General features: G+C 38.0%; 2 protein-coding genes across 8 annotated transcripts in view; one reads left to right on the forward strand and one right to left on the reverse strand.

The window, feature by feature from the left end:
* ANAPC10 (anaphase promoting complex subunit 10) overlaps positions 1-21480 on the forward strand; it is a 248185-nt gene that overhangs the window by 217707 nt on the left and 8998 nt on the right. For 2 of the 5 annotated variants that reach the window (XR_014811848.1, XR_014811852.1), the window contains one exon: positions 10857-10934. The exons of 2 other annotated variants lie outside the window; for them this stretch is intronic. The gene's annotated coding sequence lies outside the window, so the exon portion shown is untranslated. Of the gene's footprint in view, positions 1-10856; positions 15146-21480 lie in introns of those variants that run through there. One more of the 5 variants, XR_014811847.1, reaches the window with a different exon arrangement.
* The window catches only part of HHIP (hedgehog interacting protein), a 94608-nt gene continuing 81818 nt past the window's right edge, over positions 8691-21480 (reverse strand). The window contains exons 12-14 of one of the 3 annotated variants that reach the window (XM_021100665.2): positions 18218-18366; positions 15316-15440; positions 8691-14481 (exon numbers count right to left, since the gene is read on the reverse strand). In XM_021100665.2, coding sequence (XP_020956324.1) covers positions 14467-14481; positions 15316-15440; positions 18218-18366 — 289 coding nt within the window. In that variant the 3' untranslated portion in view covers positions 8691-14466. Of the gene's footprint in view, positions 15441-18217; positions 18367-21480 lie in introns of all 3 variants that reach the window. The other 2 variants (XM_021100664.2, XM_003129171.7) reach the window with 2 other exon arrangements.

Below are 21480 nucleotides of genomic sequence, written 5' to 3' on the forward strand. Positions count from 1 at the left end.
AGAATGCTGTTGCTCGCTTTTCGGCTATCCTTCAAATTCAGGTGTATTTCAGCTTCAGTATCTATTTAGGGCTTTTCCTCTTGCTCATGTCCACAAAAGAAGACAGCATTTAGCTGAATCCTGTAATTCCTTATTCTAACAATTTGGAAGTTACCTTTGAAGGAGTTGGAATGTTGCTACTCAAAGGGGGGTCTGTGGGCAGCAACATGGAATGACCTGGGACCTAATTAGAAATGCAGGCTCGCAGGCTCCACTTCATACTTAGGGTATCAAAATTGATGTACCCAAGGTTCCTCAGGTAAGTGGTAAGAAAGGACATTCAGGTTTAAGAAGCACTGGCCTAAAAGACAGGGTACTACTTAATAGGGCTGAAAGTTGGCAATCTGGGTCAGGCACAGGATCTGAAGTTGAAGAAATGAACAGCCTTTTAGAGGTTTGGTGATGCCCGCTGTTCAAGGTTTTGGGCACTAGGGGGTGACCTTGGGTTGCACAGCTAAGTGAGCATAGATGGCCCCCACCCACTCTCCAGGAACCAAATGGGCATCTTGAAATGGTGTAGAATTAAACTTTTTTGGGGGGTGGGACTCTTGTATTAAGTTTAGTCCAGTTATCACATAATGACTGACATTTATTTAGCATGAACTATGTGCCAAGCATTGTGCTAAGCCTTTTACATGAATGGCTTCATTTAATCCTCAGAGGTACAATTATTGCCCTACTTTAAAGATGAAGAAATTGGGGTCTGGGGAGGTTGGGAAATACATTTACGGTCACACAGCTTCTCCTTCCCTCTATCAACAACCCTCCAGGGCAGGCCTAATAGAGCAACCAACTGTAGTCCCTTTAAACAATTAGAATAGAAGAACAGAGAATTACATTAAAATTTGGTGCATTTTTGATGTGCTTTCTTTGTGAGGCAGGAAAGCAGAGAGGTCATTGCACGGGCTCTAAAATTATTCTGTCCAGCACAGGAGCCATTGCTAAGGATGATTATTGAGCATTTGAAATGTGGCTGCTGTGACTGAAGACACAAGTGTTTAATTTGCTTAATTCTAATTAGTTTACCTTTAAAATCTGCCACTTGGTTGTGTTACTGAAAAGCTTTTAAGTATGTTTGGAACAGCTTAGGTACATGAATCTACTTTTTCAACTATCAAGTATTTTTGATAAAATTTTGTGTCTCAGATAAATGAGGAGTTTGGGATTAACAGATACACACTACTGTATATAAAATAGATAGACAGCAAGAACCTACTGTATAGTGTAGGGAGCCGTATTCAATATCCTGTAATGAACCATAATGGAAAATTATGAAAAAGAATCCGAAAAATATACATACAATGTAGAATCACTGAATAACTTCGCTCTATACCTGAAACCAACACAACATGGTAAATTAACCATACTTTAATTTAAAAATGGTTTAAAAAAATTTTATGTCTGAATGAAGTTACAAGTGTAGCATACACACTGGTGTTCAAAGATTCAGTATAAAAAAGAATGTATGATATTTCCTGAATAATTTATATATTGATTACACATTGAAATGATCATATTCTGGGTACCTGGAGTTATTGAAAATGTACTATGAAAATTAGTTTCACCTGTTTCTTTTTACTTTTCAAATGTGGGCTGCTAGAAAACTGAGCGATGCATGTGGTTCACCTAATGTTTGTGTTGGACACTGCTGCTCCAGAGCCAGATGGTTGGGTTCAAATCCTCACTGTACCGCTTAATAGTTGTGGGAACTCTGTGGGCTTCCATTTCATTTGCAAAATGGCATAAAAGTACCTCCCTCACACAGTTGTTGAGAAGGTTAATGAGTTAACATACATAAAGTACTCATTGGGTGACAGTTGCCTGTAGGCCTTTTGTGTCTCTGCAAGACTGGCAAGCAGAAGCACCGAATCCCTTTGTTCTAAACTGTCTTATCAGGGGTGCTTGCATAGCAGACAGCCTTGGAAAAATAGTTGTAGCTTGTGTCTCTAATGCAAAGATCAGGTGGGTTTGCCTACTGTCTATTATAAAATATATGGTCACCCTAAGCTCAAACTTCCTCTTCTGAAACTCAACCCACTACATGTGCGAGTATGATTTGGCCTTTTTTGCATCACCCTATGGGATCTGGGGCTCAGAGAACCAGCTACTGATCATGGCATTGCTGTGAGTAGTAAGCAGTCCTTTGTCTCTGACCCAGGCATCTGGTGTCTTCTGCCAGCATCCATGAAATTGTGGCCGGCTAACCTGTCTGCTTCACTAAGTAGTGTGGAATCTCAGCCTCTTCACAGTTTTTGATGGTTCTTAGAATAGGTGCCTGGCACATAGCACTGTGTGTTAGCTATTATTACTACTGCCTCCTGACTTCCATTTAATTTAGCTGAATCACTACTGTCTTGTGCCTTTTATGTCCACTTCCACTTAGAGCGAGAGCTTTTTCTTATTGTCTCTTGGGTTTTTTTTTTTATTATTAATTTTTTTAAAAAAATTGAATTGTAGTTGATTTACATTGTGCTAGTTTCAGAAGTACAGCAAGTTGATTCAGTTATATGTATTACATATATATCTTTTCTTTGTCAGATTCTTTTCCCTTATAGGTTTTACAAGATATTGAGTATAGTTCCCTGTGCTACACAGCAGGGCCTTGTTGTTTATGTATTTTATATGTAATGGTGTGTGTATGTTAGTCCCAGTCTCCTAATTTCCCCCTCCTCCCTTTCTCCATTAGCAACCATGTTTGTTCTCTGTCTTCAGTATGCTCTCTTTGGACCTCTGGCATTCCCACTGGCTGTGCCTTATTGCTTACCTATCATGGTGGCTTCAGGTTGCATGAAGTGAAATTGTTAGAGCTGAATCTTATGGCTCAGGCTAATGGATTTTGTTTTCTCTCTCTAAATATTGTTTCGTACTGCACCGAAATTCTTCACCTCCAGGAGAATTTTCTGGAACTAAATACTGAGTCACATCATGCACTTTACGCCCCTAGTTCCTCTGACTATACTTTCTCTAATACAGATGACAGTTTGACACAAGACAAGTGTCAGCCATCCACCTTCTCTCCACCAACAATTCTGTGCATCTAATGCTACTTCTTCACCTGTGTACACTCAGAGATGAGCTTACACATGATCACTGTACATATGCATAATAGATTGTGACTTTACTATAAAACGATACCCAGAGTTAAGCATTTTATTGGTTTTGGTCAAAGGCCAATGTAAAATATTTTAGAGCAAAGAGTATGTACAATTACTACGTGGAATAAGCTACAGGATCAAAACAGAACAAAGTTGAAGGGAATGTGAAACATTTCATTGTGAATGAAAGGGATAATCACACAAACACATCATCAGAATGTTTTAACTGAATTCTCTGAGTTGCCTTTAGCTCTGGTTTTAAAAGTAGCCAATATAAAAAGATATCTTATTTTTATTTATTTATTTTATTTTTTGTCTTTTCAGGGCCATACCTATGGCATATGAAGGTTCCCAGGCTAGGGTTGAATCGGAGCTGTAGCTGTTAGCTTGCACCAGAGCCACAGCAACACAGGATCCAAGCTGCATCCGCGACCTACACCACAGCTCACTGCAACGCCAGATTCTTAACCTACTGAGTGAGGCCAGGGATCAAACCCTCATCCTCATGGAAACTAGTTGAGTTCATTACTGCTGAGCCACAATGGGAACTCCAGACACCTTATTTTTATATTGGCAACTTAAACTTAATTAAAATTAAGTAAAATTAAACATTCGGTTCCTCCAGCTGCTCCAGCCACAGTTCAAGTGCTTGATGGCCTATGGGGCTCATGGCTACCATATTGGACTGTGCATATATAGTACATTTCCATCATCACAGAAAATTCCATTGAAGAGCCCTGTTCTCACATTGCATAGATGTTTGAATCAGAGAGTAAGTATTGTTCTCTAGCAAACAGCACTGAAATTTGCTTCCAAGGTATTTTGGACATAATTCTAAATATGTTTACAATTCTGAGGAATCTGATTATACCTTGGTTTTAAGATAAAGATATAAAACTTTATCTCTAAAAGTTCAGCACAACACAGAACTCATTTTCTATTTTGTAAAGGGTTGTATCTTCAGTTAAATCTATTTGCTCATTGTGGGAGTTCCTGTAGTAGTTCAGTGGTTAACAAATCTGCCTAGCATCCACTAGAAGACAGGTTCTATCCCTGACATTGCTCAGTGGGTTAAAGATCTGGCGTTGCCATGAGGTGTGGTGTAGGTTGTAGACACGGCTTGGATCTTGCATTGCTGTGACTATGGTGCCAGCCAACAGCTACAACTCCGAGTCAACCCCTAGCCTGGGAACCAACATATGCCATGGGTGCAGCCCTAAAAGAAAAAAAAAAAAAGAAAAAGAAAAATTCTATCAGCTTGTTGTGATATTTTCCTTTTTAAATATCTTCTCTTGATAGAAATCCAGTTTATTGTTGCATACATATATTTTTTTATGGTGCCTATTGCTTTAACAACCCAGTTGAAGTTTATTTTGAACAGATAGAGGAACTGCAACATACGTAAAAATATTGTATTTGTTTGTGTGATTATGATGCTCTTGCAGCTGTAGTAACAACAGCAAGCAGGTCCAGTATCATAAGGGTAAGTGACTGCCAGGTACAAATATTTACTGTGCTGTTCTGCATTCTACTCAACTGAATGCAAGCCTGGAAGGAAGATATAGGACATACCATTGTTTCCTTTTTGGTGACAGAAAGCCCTGTTCCCATCAATAGTCTTTTCCAGTATGACTGTCCTGTCCTCGAAATGAGAACAGTCTATAAACTGTCCTTTAGATCTTTGCTCTTCAAACTGTGGCCCAGGAACCAGCATTAGCATCACTTGGGAATTTGCACAGAGACACTGAATCTCAGGCAGCCCCACCCCCAACATACTGAATTAGATTCTGTATTTTGACAAAGTCCCCAGGTGACTGGGAGCACACTGAAGTTTGAGAAACCCTTCTTTAGACACTGAAAATGAGACCTCAGTGTGTCTGATGTCATTTCCGGGGCACGATGTTTGTGGGTTGAATTGTATCTCCCCTCAAAGTGCCTGTGTTGGGGTTCTAACCCTCAGTACCTCAGCATGTGTTCTTACTTAAAGACAAAGTCTTTACAAAGGTAATTGAGCTAAAAGGAGATAATTAGGGTGAGTCCTCATCCACTGTGACTGGTGTTCTTATAAAAAGAGGAAACCTGGACACAGAACCGTGTATGAAAGGAAGAATAAGTGAAGACACAAGGAGAAGATGCCGTCTACAAGCCAAGGAGAGGAGCCTGGACCGGATCCTTCCCTCGTAGCCCTCAGAAGAAACCAATTCTGCCAATACCCTGATTTGAGACTTCCAGCCTCCACAATTATGACGCAAAACATTTCTGTTGTTTAAGCCACCCAGCCTGAGGTAATTTGTTAGGGCAACCCCAGGACATGTGGTTATGCTTCTGTCTGTATTAGGACTTGTCTGCCTTTTAGATGGTGTCTACCGCCAAGCATTTATGCCTTTGAATCTCCCCAGAATGTGGTGTCTGTCAGTCAGGTGGGGTGCCTGTAGCACCCCTCTTGGGACCACAGCTCATGGAAAAGACAATTATGTTTCTAACAGTTAGGAAACTAGATATTAAGGATCCTGGAGAGAGGGGCAGCCTCCTTGTTACAGTGAGAGTCTTCAGAGAGTTCCCATTTTGGCTCAGTAGGTTTCAGTAATATCCATGAGGATGCAGGTTGAATCCCCAGCCTCGCTCATTGGGTTAAGGATCCAGCATTGCCACAAGCTGTGGGTAGGTCATAGGCTCGGATCTGGCATTCTTATGGCTGTGGTGTAGGCCAGCAGCTGTAGCCCTGATTCAACCCCTAGCCTGGGAACTTCCATATGCCTCGGGTGCAGCCCTAGAAAGCAAACGAAAACAAAAACAAAACAAGCAAACAAACAAAACAGTGAGCTTCTTCAGCACAGAGAAAATCATGGCCATAGATCAGAGAATGGTTTAGAAATTTAAAGCGAGAACTGCAAGAGACACCAAAAGATTTGAGAATGAACCAGACTGAGGTGGGAGGAACAGAAGAAGGAAGTTCAGAGGGACACATTCAAGAAAGCAACAAAGAACCACAGGGTGGGAGGGGAGGAGGCTGGGCAAGTGGAGAAAAATGAGTAAGAGTCTTTTCGAATTATTTTGCCATCACAGATGAATGATACAGAGCAGTTAATGGACTCCTTCTTATCCCAGAGGTGCAATTTCTAATCTGTAGTTCCCACAGATCCTGGGATTCAGGATAGCTAACAAGACCTGTCAGAGCTGGAAGGAACCTAAGCCTCTTGTTTTACACATCGGGAAACTGAGTTTCCAGTGCACTGAGCGCCTAGCGCAGAATCACCCTGCTCAGCAGTTGGAGAAACAAGCCCAGGGCCCACATCTCGCAGCCCTAGCCCAGGGCTCCTGCCAGCGCACCTGGCACACATGACTTTGGGTAGCTGTCGATCACAGAACAGAGTGTCTGTGATTATCTAACTTGCTTTACATGAAGCACATGGATTTTGCACCAAGTAGTTGTAAGGCTATAAATATGTCAGAGGGATCTGATGACATCTTATTAAATTACAAGAGTGAGCTCAAGTAGTTTCTGATGTGGGCATAGTCCCAAGAGGAATGAGTTTTATAGTCAAGTTCCACCCAGGCTTCTCCCTCCCTCTCCTGGCCCCCTCCTTTCCCCTTTTAAATTGTTTGTTTTAATCAGAGAAAATGTAAATTATGAAAATACAGAAGAAATATTGCATTCAAATTCCTTTTTCCCCCCTTTGATGCTTTTGTTTCTTTGACTGATGGTAGAATTTAATCTTCAGAGAGACCTTTTTAGGTCTGTTCTCCAAATAGAAAAAAAAACAAGACGTATTCTTTTCTGAGGAGATAATCAGCATGACTGCTATTGTATGTTGTACACTCAGTGGAGACACTTCATTAGTCTATAAAATTCTGAAACAAAAATGAGTGTAAAAAAGTAACTTCATAGAACTTGCTCTCACATTAGCTGTCAGACTCCTGAACTCACTGGAGACTGACAGGTTTAATAGTACAAATGTGAGCTATGAAAATTCTTAGTGACAACTGTGGGAATGGCCTTTTCCATTGGCAGCTGCCTGAGTAGTTGAAGGGTTCTGTATCGGGTTTGGAGGTAAGAGCCCTCTGACCACATCTTGCTGTGATCACATTGGGATTCCAGGTGATGGTTTTTTAAGGCGACCTCCTAAAGGAGACCTCATCCTGTCCCTTTGTAAATGCCATCCTGCACTCTCTCTTCTCGCCTGAGTCTGTCACTCTCATTAATATATGATCAATTAGGATCTTAAAGAGGGAAACAGAAAGTACTTCCAGTGTTTACCTCAAAGGGAATTTAATTTGGGAGATTGATTGCATTGGTGACAGAAGAGCTGAGAAGCCAATCAAGGGACAGTGAAGGTACCCAGAGAGATTACTACTATCAGGAAAAAAAAATTTCCATCTCTAGGCTGTCATATACATATTATTATTTTTTACTTTTTAGGGATGCACCTGTGGCATATGGAAGTTCCCAGGCTAGGGGTCGAATGGGAGCTGTATCTGTGACCTACACCACAGCTCGTGGCAATGCCAGATCCTTAATCCACTGAGCTAGGCCAGAGATCAGACACGCATCCACATGGATACTAGTTGGGTTCCTAGCCTGCTGAGCCACAGTGGGAACTCCTATATACTTATTATTATTATTTTCCTTATGGCAGATATGCAGGAGCTGCTCTACGTATGTCAGGGATTCTAGAAGTAGAAGGCAGACTTAGTCTGGATGGAGAGACCAGGCATGCATAGGAAACAGATTGTGATTAAGGGCTAAGCTGTTAGGACAGATTCTGGAAGGGCTGTCCTTGAGGGAGAGAGACCTCTAGTGCTTTCTGGACCATTGAGAAGTGAGCCAAGGGACACTTTTCATGGTGTCACTTTCCCTAATTTAAAACCTCTCTAGAGTTTAGGATTCAGTCTGTGAATAAGCACCTGTAACATTTTTTATACTCTTGGCAACAATCACCTCTTAGAGAGAAAGAGCATCTCCTTTCAATGAGTCAGAGATATGTTTGTTCAGGAAGAAAGAAGATAGAGATGAAAGCATTTTGCTCTTCTTAAGAATGTTGGCAGATTTAAAATTCGTGTTCAAAATATCATGGCTGACCTTACACAAATAACCTTGATGGGGGTAACTGAAAGCAAAATGGCAAGATCAACCAAGTTATAAGGTATCTGCAGTCACCTTTTTCTTGTCTCTCTCTTTCCACATGCTTCTTCCCTTCAATTTGGACACTCATTACTCTTAATTGCTCTTTTACATTCTTCACTTATTAATTCTTACTTGGAAGGATCAGATTTAAGTCATTTGCAGCTAGAATAAATTGAAGCCAGTATAACATCTTATGGCTGCCTACTATTTGTATGTGATGAAACTGCCTTATGCCTTAACATTGGCATATATTTGGGGGAGTAAAATTTTAAAATTAGAATGTGAAAAATGACAAAAGGCAAGAATATTTTGAACACATAGTTTGGGTATAGAATATTTAAAAATAGTGTTTATATGGCCAGTATAGATACTTAGGAAGAACTTTTTAAAATGCTAAAATAAAAAAAGAATTTTAAAATAGCACATGTACATCGGGTCATAAGATAAAGTTTAATACATTTGATCATGTTAAAGGACACAAAACACAGCCAATCTAACCAAATTTCAGGCATGCATTTACATAAATATATTAAATTAAGAAAAGAAATTATACACTTAAACATCCTTTTCACCTAAAATCAGTAAATCCACAGATCAACAATAAAAACCAATTCTCTCCATTTATCACTTCAAGATACAATTGTTCTATTTTAAAGATAACACAAATACACTTGTTAGAATTTATATGCATTATACATATATTATATATTACATAGATAGTGTGTATACATATGTCGTGTTTGTACAGATAGATAAATATATATACATGGGTGTGTGCACACATACAGATACACACAGATGTACTTTAGGCCATCTGTACTAGTATTGCTGGATTTTGATATTGAGCTGAATTGGAGCTAGTTGGATGTGATTATTGTCTTTTGCTTCAAACACGTTCATCATATCCATTGGGCTCACAATCCCCCATTGTAAACATCCTTGCCTTTTCCATAGCACATAATCACGCTGGGCACTTCAATAAATATTTGTTGAATTAATGGATGGATGGATGGTTGAATAATAGAAGACCAATCAAAGAGACCTGAATATTATAGTAACTTGGTTAAGTAAATCAGATTAATTCAAATTTAGAAGGATTATCTGAGCCAGCGACTTTGCATGTTACTTTTCCAGAAGAACACTTATAGAGATTCCAACTAGTACATATATTAACTCTGCTCCCTCAAATGTGTACCCACTTTCATTAATTGTTCCCACAGCCTTCTGCCTCTTATTAACAGAAATTCCAGCAAAGTATCTTCTGTGAGTAAAGTTATGGACAAATTACCCTAATTGTCAACAATCGAAAGGAAAACGAACAACTAGGAAAACCAAAATGTGTTAGAAGAATGATGAAGTTAACCATTCTTTAAAACTGGACAAAATTACTCACGAATAAAGGCAGGAAAGATAAGGGGTGTTCTTTACAGATTTATTTTATGCTTATTAATTATAATGACTTGCTGTTGTTTCATTTTAGAGGGGTTTCTTTTAAATAAATAGTCTTCTTTAGCATGTCCTAGGGAATCAAGCTCCAAAAATTCCACGGTACCTCAGTATCATTTATCTCGTTACTACATTGTTCTTGGTAAATTGCATGTCCAAAAAGTGTCCTATGAATATAATGATATATGGGAAATACCTGATATCTTATAAGGTTGTCAATTTGATTTCTCAGTAATAGTATTATGAAGAGAACGCATTAATAATGTGTTAATAGATTAGGTTCTACTATACATAAACTCTTAATTTACTCTATGAAAGTCATTGTTTCTGGTTTTAAGAATGTAAGGTAAAGAAATATCCAGCATATCTTTTGGGCATAGACTGCACCAATCTGATCCCATGTTGTTCTATGTGAATGAAAACTCTTGGCTAGTTATTTTTAAGTGCAAAGGGAAATGTACAAGAATTAGTTTCTAACTGTGAAGACAGAGCTTATTTTCTATTTAGCCATTATGACTTTTCTGTTGCTGTTAATGTTCTGTTCTTTCTATCCTGTGTGCTAAAATTTTTTTTTTTACTTGAAAGATTATAGTCAGTTGAGATAACTCACCAAACATGTGTTTTAATTTGCTTGTATATGTATACACATATTTTGGTTTTAGGTAATACATGATCTATATATGTGAAAAAACATGCTGACTGAAATGTGATGTCTGACTTTGTGACATACATAAGGTGTAACTTTAGAATTCATGTTGAATTGATATCTTTTCTTTTTTATATCTCTGTGTATTCTGGCTTTAAAAAAGCAGTGACAAATTTTATGCCTGAAGTTTTATGTCAATACAAGGGATCATTATTTTTTACTTCTTTCAACCAACTTAGAGATGACCTATAAAAAAGAAAGCAAGGTAAATAATAGGCATATCTTGGGCTCACATTTAAGGGAGAATTTAGGAAAAGAGCTAATCTGATAAATGAGTAAATCCCTTCATAGCCACTAGGAAACAACGACAATGATCAAGAAGAAAATGGCACATTTTTTCATGCTCTCATGAGGACACTGTACTCTCCTAATCAGTTATTTTAAGGTAGTTTTCAAAACTCAGGAGTAGTAGAGAGAGAAGTAATGGAAATGCTTCTATTCTTAGGTTTCCCACCTTCTTTGCTACCATACTGATAACTGGAGGCAAGACTGATTTGTGTTGATGTGATGAAGAGAAAGAAAGGTAAGAGAACAAACCTATGTTTCTTTAGGATATTCTAAAGAGGCGCTTTCTAAAGGTATTGCCAGTAGTCACAGTAACAGGCCCACTAACTTCCTAAGGGTAATAAAGAAATAGGTACATTTTCTGGGCATGGAACTTCGGTATGAGTTCTCTGTAAGTTCAAGTCTCATCCCAGGAGTGGTGAAAAAATATTCTGAAATCTCCATTGAGAAACTGCTTATTTTTCCCTCAGATATTTGGAATAATTGTCTTTAAAATAGACTCTGTAGAGATGGTTGTTGCTTGAATAGGAGATGGCAACTAATTTTCCCTGCTGTTCGCTTGTGTTCTTGACTGGGATAGTCTTTGCTGTAGCCAAGATGAAACCCCAGCAGAACTGGAACAACCAGGCTGGTTGTCTTTTATGGTTTTTGTTATTTCTGATTGAAATAAGTCAGTCTAGTATGTTCACATTTGTCTACTGTTCTTTATGATATAGAATTTGAGCAATTGTGGTACTAGGAGGGGATCTTTTTCAAGAGAATAAAGAAAAGATCATAGCCAGCAAAATCAATAGCAGCCTGCCCCCAGACATCTTTATTATGGGTGTACTGAGGACATATCTGTTTAGTCAAACCAATGGAAATATAGGAGGAGAGAGGTTAAGAGGAAGAAGGAGATATGGGGTCAGTGGGGAGGGGAGAAGAAAAGAGATAGTATTAAAGACAAAGAGACAAAGATAGATAATACTATCGTGGATAATATTCTATAGAGACACTCAGAAACTTTAATTTATTAATCAAATGCCTATGATATACCTCATTTTTCCTCTTAAAAATGTATGTTTAGGTCCTCTTTTGTGTTACAAACCCCCAAAGTTAGACTAATAAAAGTTTAAAGCCTACTTCAAAGATGCTAGATATAGCATCTAACCATAGCTCCTACACCTCATGTAGTTTGTTTAGTTTATGATTTGGAGATAAAAACAATATCCAAAAAATGTTAAAAATTGTTAGTACATTATCATGTAATTATTTTCAAAGAAATAAGTAGTGAAGAAGTACCTGCTCTGAAGTATGTAAATGAAAAAGAGAATGGTTTTCTATTTAGGTTGTATGTCCACATTGTATGAAATAGTCCATTAATTAGAAAACTTCTGAGTGTTCTTTGTGATAAAATAAAAGATATTTTTTACAACAGCCACATTGAAACAAAATTCCAAAAAGAAAAGGTATGGATGGAAGTACTTTTTACTATCACTCAAGTTTCTTAAGTCTTCCTTTCTTTCCACTTTTATGGTGTGCCAATTCAGTTTTCTTCTTATTACCTTAAATAATTGGCAAGAAAAATGAAGTTCTACTAACGAGAACAAGAGTTTGACAAAAGTGGTGGCAGAAAGTTTTTTTCTCAACTCTATATAAACCACCATAACGGCATTTCACATTAAATTGACACCCAAAACTTAAGCTCTAGAATGGACAAAGGGTAATAACCCACATTTTTCTGTTTACTTTATCTCATACATCAGCATTCTTAGCAAGGACATTTTTCTTCCATTCTGATTGTGTGCTTTTTGAACCCAGTAGATGTTGCCATTCATGTGATAAAACAAAATTTCCCTAGCTCATACTTTTTAACCAATTCCTACTTGCCTCTCAGTATAAATCATTTAAGATAATTCTCCAGTCATATATTTTAAAAATCTGCTTGAAAAGAAAGGTCAAAAAAATTTTTTTTGAAATGAGTACTGAGTTTAGAATATGCAGCTATTAATTAGCCATTGCTATTTACTTCTCTCCTAAGAATAGAAAGAAATGACTCTAATGACTTTCTTTGCTGGGGTTTAATATTCTGGATCTTGTTATTTTAGTGACTCACACAAGAAAGGCAATGATACCTGGGGTACATATGTTTTTCTAAGTAGTCTGAAACTCTTTCACTTGGGAAAGAATTGTATAAAAAATTGTGTCTGGTTAATTTAATATGGATATTTTTAAGTAGAAGAACAAATGGCAATAGAACACCTTTTCTTTTGGAAAGATTCTTTTGGGAAAGATGGAAAGATTAAAGATGTAAGAAGAAACGCTGTGTCTTTCAGATTTTGCTGATTATATAGCAGTATCCTTATTGTTTTCAGTGAAACTATGAACAGGAGAATGTGTAATAAAACTGCACAATTTGACAGATTTAGACAGCTGGCTCCCTCACAAGAAGTTCACATTTTGTTAATGTCACCCACGTTGAATAAGAGACGATTAGATGGTAAGGTCCATTTACAAAAATGGTTGTCAGGACATTTTTTTTTTTTAATTGTAAAACTTTCTGTGATGGAATTCAGTAAAAGGGCTATGAAGAGAAAGCAACGGGAACAAAAGACCGCTATTAACCTACAGATGCAGGCTACTGCAGGGTTCACTGCAAGATTTGTCACTCTGTTGGGCCAATGAAGTGTTAGTGTGACTAGAAGGGACCACCCCTTTTCTGGGGTAAGAGGGCAATTTGGTCTCCATGCTCATTTAATCCTGAGACTTCTTTGAATAGACTGTCAATTGAATCTAAATTGTGCAAAATTATGCATGCACTTTTTAATGCAGGCTATTGTTCACTAAGCACTGCACCAAGATTTGTCAACCCATTTCCATTTGGCATGAGGTCACTTGAAACTTAAGTAATCATATATGGAAGACAAGAGCAGTGTACTTAACCAACCTTGCCACATTGTGGTTTCTCACTGTGCTTCAATTGCAAAAGCTTTAAAACAATAGAGAAACACTAGCTACAAGATTTTATTTTAGCCTTTTAATTGAGGCTCCTATTCCCAAAGGTAAGGAGCACGTTTGGGAAGTCAGTGTGTGTGCATAATGTGGCCTGCGCTCAACTATTTAGATTCCGGAGGAACAGATGTTTAGAGAACGACAACCTATAGTGGGTGCCCACGTGTCATGAGCCGATGTTTTTTCAGTAGTGCAAAGAGGCCTTATAATTTTGTTATAGTCCAAATGTGGCAGACTGGCCTCAAAAACCAGGAAGAAAAACATCTACCAGACTTTTTGCAGTTTTAAGTTAGAACATGACATTTCTTGAAAAACCTGAACAGAGCATTTACAGAAAATTTATTCATACATGAACCAAAGAGGATTTTCATTGAGTTCCAAAGGAACGTATACATTAAAAGTCATATCTGGCAAGAATGATCATATGAAAAATTTGTACAAGTGACAGCTTACATAGCCAAGGTTTGTTAAAAACGAGTGAACTCTTCTCCAGTGAGGTTCGATTCAGTGTGAAACCTGAAACATTTGAATCACAGATACTCTGACAGTCTTGCTATGGTGAAAAGCACTTTACAAATGTTTAATGCTGGAATTTTATAAAGATTGGTTGTTTTCTTGCTTTTTCATCCGTCATTAATGATTACATGTTGGCACAAGGATGCATTGCTAGATTAGATCCACAGCACATTAAAGACTGTTTGCTTTCTCACTCCCCTTCTTTCCAATTAGGTTGGTGAAAAAGGTAACTTTAGTATTTTACAGGACAGGGTAAAGGTGTTTCATCTAGGTGATGTCTATATTATAAAAATAAAATAAAAAATATAAATACGTAACACAAACCCAGTGCCTACTGTTAAATAATTATACAATAAAAGCAGACTTTTTAGGAAGACTGGTTTTAGAATATGCTGTTATGATTTAATTATAAAACACTTGAAAACAATCTTGAAGTTAAGCTAGAGTAACCAGATTGCTCCACCAATAAAAAAGGCAAGTGGGTAACATTCTGCAATTGAATACATTGGTAAGAATGAAGATTACAATTTTACATCAAGTTGCCCACTGAGAAATTCATCAGGGAGTTCTGAAATATTCTCTCATATTATAATTCTTTAATATAAAAATATGGCCTTTTTAATTAAATTCATCAGATTGCACAGTAATGTTTTAAAACTCCATTGAAGTTGACTTTAGTGACTACAGACAGAAAATTCCTGGGACGTCAAATAACATCTTCTGGTGACATAAAAATTCCGTTATCAATTTACAATGGAATTTCCGGGGAAATTACTCTGCACAAGGAAATGTATATTTTAAAAACCCATCTGTTATGCAACCACACGCATAGGGGTTGTGAGTATGTGTGTGTGTGTACGTGCATATGTGAACAAACGTGCCAATATACACACACAGGACCTGTACAACTTGGGAAATGACTTTCAAATTAATCAAAGAAAATGAAATCACAGGAGTGTGTAGCAGGATAACAGTCGTTCTTTTTAATGACGGGATAAAAAATAAATGCCCATTGGAAAAGAATAGTCAAACAGTCCCAGAAACTATACAATGTAACTTGTTAGATCCAGCAAATAAGATGTCATGTCAATGATCTGATCAAGAATACCTGCCCTGGTCACTCTGCGGAGGTTTCTATCCACTTGTTCACATTGAGGACCAAGATATCCTTTCTTACAGAGGCACTTGTTGGGTCTAACACAGACACCGCCATGGCGACATGCTGGCTCACATTTTGCTGGGAGGAAAAAGAGCAGTAAAATCACACTCCATTCAGTAAGTCAGAATCACTGAATATGAGGCTGCTGAGTAAGCGAAGGGAGAGGAAGAAGGAGGAAGCCAGTCCCACCATGATCCAAAAGACAACATACACAAGGAAAGAAGGTTTTCAGACTTCCAGCTCTCTGGGGTCCAGAACACAGCAGACAATGGGAAGCATTTCTAGAGAAGCAGGTCAACCAGAGATGCAGAAAGCATGGGAAACAACCTCAATCCCTTGCACAACTATTTGAAATAAGGATGTCAGTTCTTTTAAACCTCTGCTTCCCTAGGGCATCCCCAACAGAGGGCCTTCTGGGTAGCTCTGTTTCCATCCCTCCAGAGCAGGACCTCATGGTGGGTAGGGCGTGGCCAGAGAGAAAAGTCAGTGTTCCAGCATCACCAGAGCAACATTAGGAAATGGTCAGTTCTTGATTTTGGTTGGAGGGAGGATCCACCACGTGGATTCCCTTGGATTCTGCCCCTTCTCTGCCACAAGGGGTGCATGGCATATGCCTCACCTCTGATCACTCCCTGAATGAAGCCCCTTCTTGGGGGTCCAGGCGGTTGGCCAGCAAAAAATGTTCTGAGTGATCCTTTTCAGGGCTATTCTACAGCACAGCGTCTTTTCATTAAAGAATGTGTAACACTACAATAGAGGTAGGGAATGTGAAGATTTATAGCTAAAATGAGATGAAGACATAAAATTGGGTATATAACTTAATTGTATCTTACTGACAGGATGAATCTAGGGTGTGCAGCCACTTAGACTCAAATTCCTTGAATATATGTCCTTATACTTTTAGAGGACAGGGTTATTTTAATTTTAACCTTTTCCTACACATTATTCAAAATCGAGGGGTCTGTGGTTCATATATGGGAAAGAAAGAACAAGGAGGAAGAAAATATACTAAAATAGTTTTTTAAATCTATGGGAGATGAGTAAACTTTGTGAGTATATGAATAAAGTTCTTGCTTGAGTCAAAAATACCACAAATATGTTACTTTTATAAAATGGTCCTTGTTTGTCTTATATATCCAAAGTATTTAAATTGATTTAGTGGAAAGATTGAAGTACTTTATTGAAATATAACTTCATATGAATTGGAAGAATGTCTATTTTCATCTATAGCACATATTAATGTCTATTATGGTATGTATCATGCCACCTAAATTCAAAATTATCTGCTTATCCTCAATTTAACATACTGCTACTAGAAAGCACTCAATAAATACTTATCTGATGAGGTGACTTAAGAGATTAGGCAAAATATAAGTAAGGAATAAAATAGAATGGACACTATATAAAAGAAGCAGAGAGAATAGATATTGTCAGGCATCAAAGGAGGCAGAGGGAAGATATATCATCTGGAATTAGAATATTACTGCATTTAAACACTGATTTTCATTTTTTGGCCAACTAATGAAAAGGGAGACAGACTAGGTCAACAGAATGTAAGCATTTTTTTTTTTTCTTTTTACGGCTGCACCTGTGGCATATGGAAGTTCTCAGGCCAGGGGTCGAATTGAAGCTCCAGCTGCAGGCTTACACTACAGCCACAGCAATGCCAGATCCAAGCTGTATCTGTGACCTATAGGTTAGGGATCAAACATGCACCCTCATGGAAATGGACACTATGTCAGTTGGGTTCTTAACCTCCAAGCCACAAGGGGAACTCCAGCATTGTTTTAAATACTGTAATTAATTTCTGTTGAATTTTAATTATGATGGTGCTTTCCTAGACATGTAACTACAGTATCAATCATGTAATATTATTAGTGTTGAAGCAATTTAAACTTAAAATGTATACTGTTTGTATGACTTTAAATGTTGTCTACTTTTTGTTAGACAATATATAAAGTAGACAAGTTATGGCTATAATTTTTGGAAATAAATACATGTTCAGAATAATGAAAGATGGGCTTTATGAATTAAGGATATCATTAAATATTATTACAGGACTTTAATTTTCATTGGCAAGAGATACTTTAATATTTGAAATGGCAGAGATCCAAATCTTTTTGTAAGTAATACGTATATGCTGGTTGTTGAAAATGTACTTTCAATATGCACGTCTTCAACTCTAGGTATCTAAATTTATGTAGTTTTCTTATGTCACACCCAATAGAATTTAAACGGGATTGCAGTAATTGCCGGAAGTCTCAAGTTAAAGGATGGAATAGCCCTGGAATAAATCTCCTTTGCCCTCACTGAACAGCTGCACACCTAGTTGATGATTCATAAGGGAGTGGCAAAAAGAATTTAAAAATATCATAACATGCCTCTAGATAACTGCATTTTCCCCTTTTCTATTAAAAAAAAAAAACCACTGAAAACTCCTGTTTTTAGTGCACTGCAGCAAGAAAGCAAGCAGTAAATTTAGGGAGGGCATTTATGGAGTGTCTGGAACACGCTGGCACTTGGAAGGGGGCTTTGCAAACACCAGGTCATGGGCTGGTGTGCAGTCTCAAACCCAAGCCTGAGAGCCCACAGCGATGATCTGGGTGGGCTGTTTTCATTTTTGATTTTGAGAAAGAACTCAATTATGTTTATGATTCACTTAGATAAATGAATTGTTTACATCAGGAAGAGGGGAAAGATTTTATGTCCAAGTTCAGAAACAGACTAAGCATTACTGTAAATGGCTACAAATTTGAATACTAGATCATTCTAGAAGAAATAACTGGTGTTACATTCTTGAGCTCCTAGGGGTTATCCTATGTCTAATCTTTCTCAAGGACAACAGAAATACTAACCGATTCGACAGAAGTTCCCTTCCCATCCTGGGCTGCAGCAGCATTTGCCCGTGGGGGTACAGTAGCCATTCCGACAGAGGCGGGAGCACTCCGACGTCAGCGTCTGGGCAGGGTGGACTGTGGCCCTACATTCCTCAGGCATCAGAGGTCTGCATCAGAAGACAGCGATTGAGAGGGCATTTGGCTTCAATGTCAATACTGGAAAGACATCTAGTGATTTTGTGCTTACAAAGTATGCTTACAAAGCATGTCTCTTGCTTTCTAAAGAGACCTTTCTGTTTTATTTTCGGCCATACCCACAACAGGCAGAAGTTCCCACCCAGGCCAGAGATGAACCCACACCATAGCAGTGACAACTGCTGAGTCCTTAACCCACTGAGCCACCAGGGAACTCCCAGAGACCTTTAAGTGACATAGTCAGAAAGGCTGACTGCTTTCTCAGAAGAGAAAACAGACACCCATGAGGAAACAGACTAACCAGATATGAACCAAAGGGAACAAATTCAACATGGTGAGAAACTTTATCATGATTACAATTCATTGATTAAAAATGTATATGTAACATTGATATTTTGGTTGCTAAGTATTCCTAGCAATTACAATAAAAAAGATGTATAGATATTAAAATTTTTTTTCCAGAACGCCAACAAAAATTTTTAGGAATAGTCTCTGAGCTATGTGTCACTTGTTATTGGCATATTTGGCACAGGGCTGAAGTCAATCATCAAAATGAACACTTGCAGCTTAAAAAGCTTGGGGATCAATTTTTAATTCATTTTTACATTTCTTTTGAGATACTTTTCCCAGAATGATTGTTTTTGAAAGGACGTGATAATATGTTATGTTTTTACTATCGAGTCAAAGTTTAAACTCTTTGTGCAAAGAATGGTCTATAGAGAGAGATTTTTATATACATACACATATATATCTCATAATTTGATTTTGTCCCACTACAAAGGAAAAGAATGCTAATAGTAGCAAACAATACATCTCATCTGTCACATAAAAAGTCACAGAGTTTGTTTTAATTGTTTTAAAATGGCATCTTGGTCCTTGGGAAGGACCAAGATGCCTTCAGGAGATTTTTTTTTTTTAATATCTTATTGTTTCTGAGTAGGAGGCTGTCTTTCAAGTTGGTTCAGGCTGGAGTCATGATCACAACTGCTCATTACCTAATCTTCGGGAAAAAATGTGGTTTTCTATCAGTCACTGCTACCTGTGCCACAATGTGGTTGAGAAAGCCCTTTTCAGTGAAGGAATGTAAACAAATGTTTCACCTCCAGTCAAATCCCCACCATCAGGGATGGCCAAAGTGGTTGGAGTTCTTAAGCACCATAACAAAGAAGGCGATAATTATAGGTCAGAACCACCACAGAGGTAAATGATATAGCTTTCTAAGAGGAGCAAATAATTAAGCCCTGCAGACTCCGATTTCTTGAGACAGGTTATCTTGTTAGGCCCCTGCGGCAATATGAACAGTGATGATAATTTGAGGCCTGACCTCAGGCTGTTTCTTCAATGACTCAAAACCGTATTTAAAATGTATAATGACTTCTTTAGCTCCTCTCGCCAATAAAACCCCACTCTCTGTTGAAATGTTGTGTTTTGCAACTAATGTGATTGTTCAGGAAACTTCCTTCAATCTATTCAACCTCTTGTCTAAATCTAGAAATGGTCAATGTATGTGAAAGGCATTCATTATGTGATGTTATTATGTAATAATGCATTCCATATATTCACTCAGAATGCACTATCAAATATTTCCCATGTGTCCCCAAGAGCAAGGGCAGAGTGTGACTCGGTGGAGAAACTGTGAAATGTTGATGCAAGGAAAGTGAGGGTATTGCCCTGAATTATTCAGTCTCCTTATTGCTGAATAGCCCAAATCTGCTTTGTTTCTTCCTCATATAAAATTCTGACTTTGCTTATGTGATGGTGGTGGCATTTTTGACCATCAGAAGAGCAGTTTTTCTGTAGCTGGTTCTTCTGGGTCACGGGCCACCATCATTCACCGAGTCGTATTAGGTAAACGGATATTGTTCACATTTTACTGGTAACTGAGAGTCTGTTTATCCAGATTCTCTTTGTTACTCAAAGAGAATTAGACTCTCTTTCTGATTCATTCAAGAAAAGAGACCCAGAAGTAGAGCGTGTCAGGAGTATGTTACATATTATATGTGATGCAAAACATGCAGGCACATAGCTCACATGCTGTTTAATGATCTCGTTCATGCCTGAGCAGATGAATCTAAAGAGAAGAAGACACTACATACATCAGGAAGATAGGTGACTCGGATTAAACAACAACCAGAAGATGTTGCTTGTTTGAGGCAAAGCATCCACACATGGACTCATGTGTGCTGGGAAGAGATAAGGGGATGTGACAAATAGGGATTCCTCTCTAAAGTGTGGTTCCTCAGGGCAGGGTTGTTTCCTGGCTGATCCTCTAATTAGACACTGACTGTTTTTCACCAAACATTCAAAAGCATGGAAACTCAGATTATGGACAGAATTCTAAACTGTATTTTGCTCAAGATTGAGCAAGTGCTTATCTATCTGTGGATGTGATTGCTTCTTATTTGGGCCTGTTTAGCTTATATGACTGTGGCTGTCATATATAAACATGATTCCTCAAATTTTTATTTGATTACTCAGGCAAGCAATTTTTTTTCTTTTATGAAGTTGGCGACTAACATCTCTCACTTACTAGCATGTTAAATAAATCCTCTTCTCTCTTTTGAACTGTTATTCTGTGGGAGAATCCTTTAACATGAAAAGATACCTAAAACATAACCCTTCACTTATAGGACTTCACTTCTTTTAAGGAATGAGTTACCCTGTTTCCCTTTTCTCTTCCCCATAGGGATGAAAATGTTCTGAGCACATGGCCACTCCAAACAGCACTGACTGGCTTTAACATGGCAGTTTGGGATTGAGTGTGTGTTAAACTCAGAGAGGACCGAGGCAGTGGCAATTTAGCAGAGATGTGGGTTAGGCTGCCTAGTGCTCATAAGATTCTGACAACTTTAACAAATACCGGCTCAGTTTTGTCCTATGGTTAAAGATACAACCATAATGAAAGCAAATGAGAAAGCCACTCCAATTTTCCAGTAATTTCTCAGTCAATTTTATCCTCTTAAGACAGGGCCAATCTTGTTATTCCCAAATTTAGAAGATTAGAACATGGTAGAAGAGATTGCATAGCTTGTACGCAGCTAATTACAGATAATCTGGAACACTTTCCTAGCACAGCTTTCAGAAAC

Source organism: Sus scrofa, chromosome 8 (assembly GCF_054392235.1).
Source record: "Sus scrofa isolate SSC_HxYL_T2T_F1_AM1 chromosome 8, Sscrofa_HxYL_maternal_Yorkshire_Landrace_v2.0, whole genome shotgun sequence".
In the NCBI taxonomy this organism is placed as follows: Eukaryota; Metazoa; Chordata; class Mammalia; order Artiodactyla; family Suidae; genus Sus; species Sus scrofa.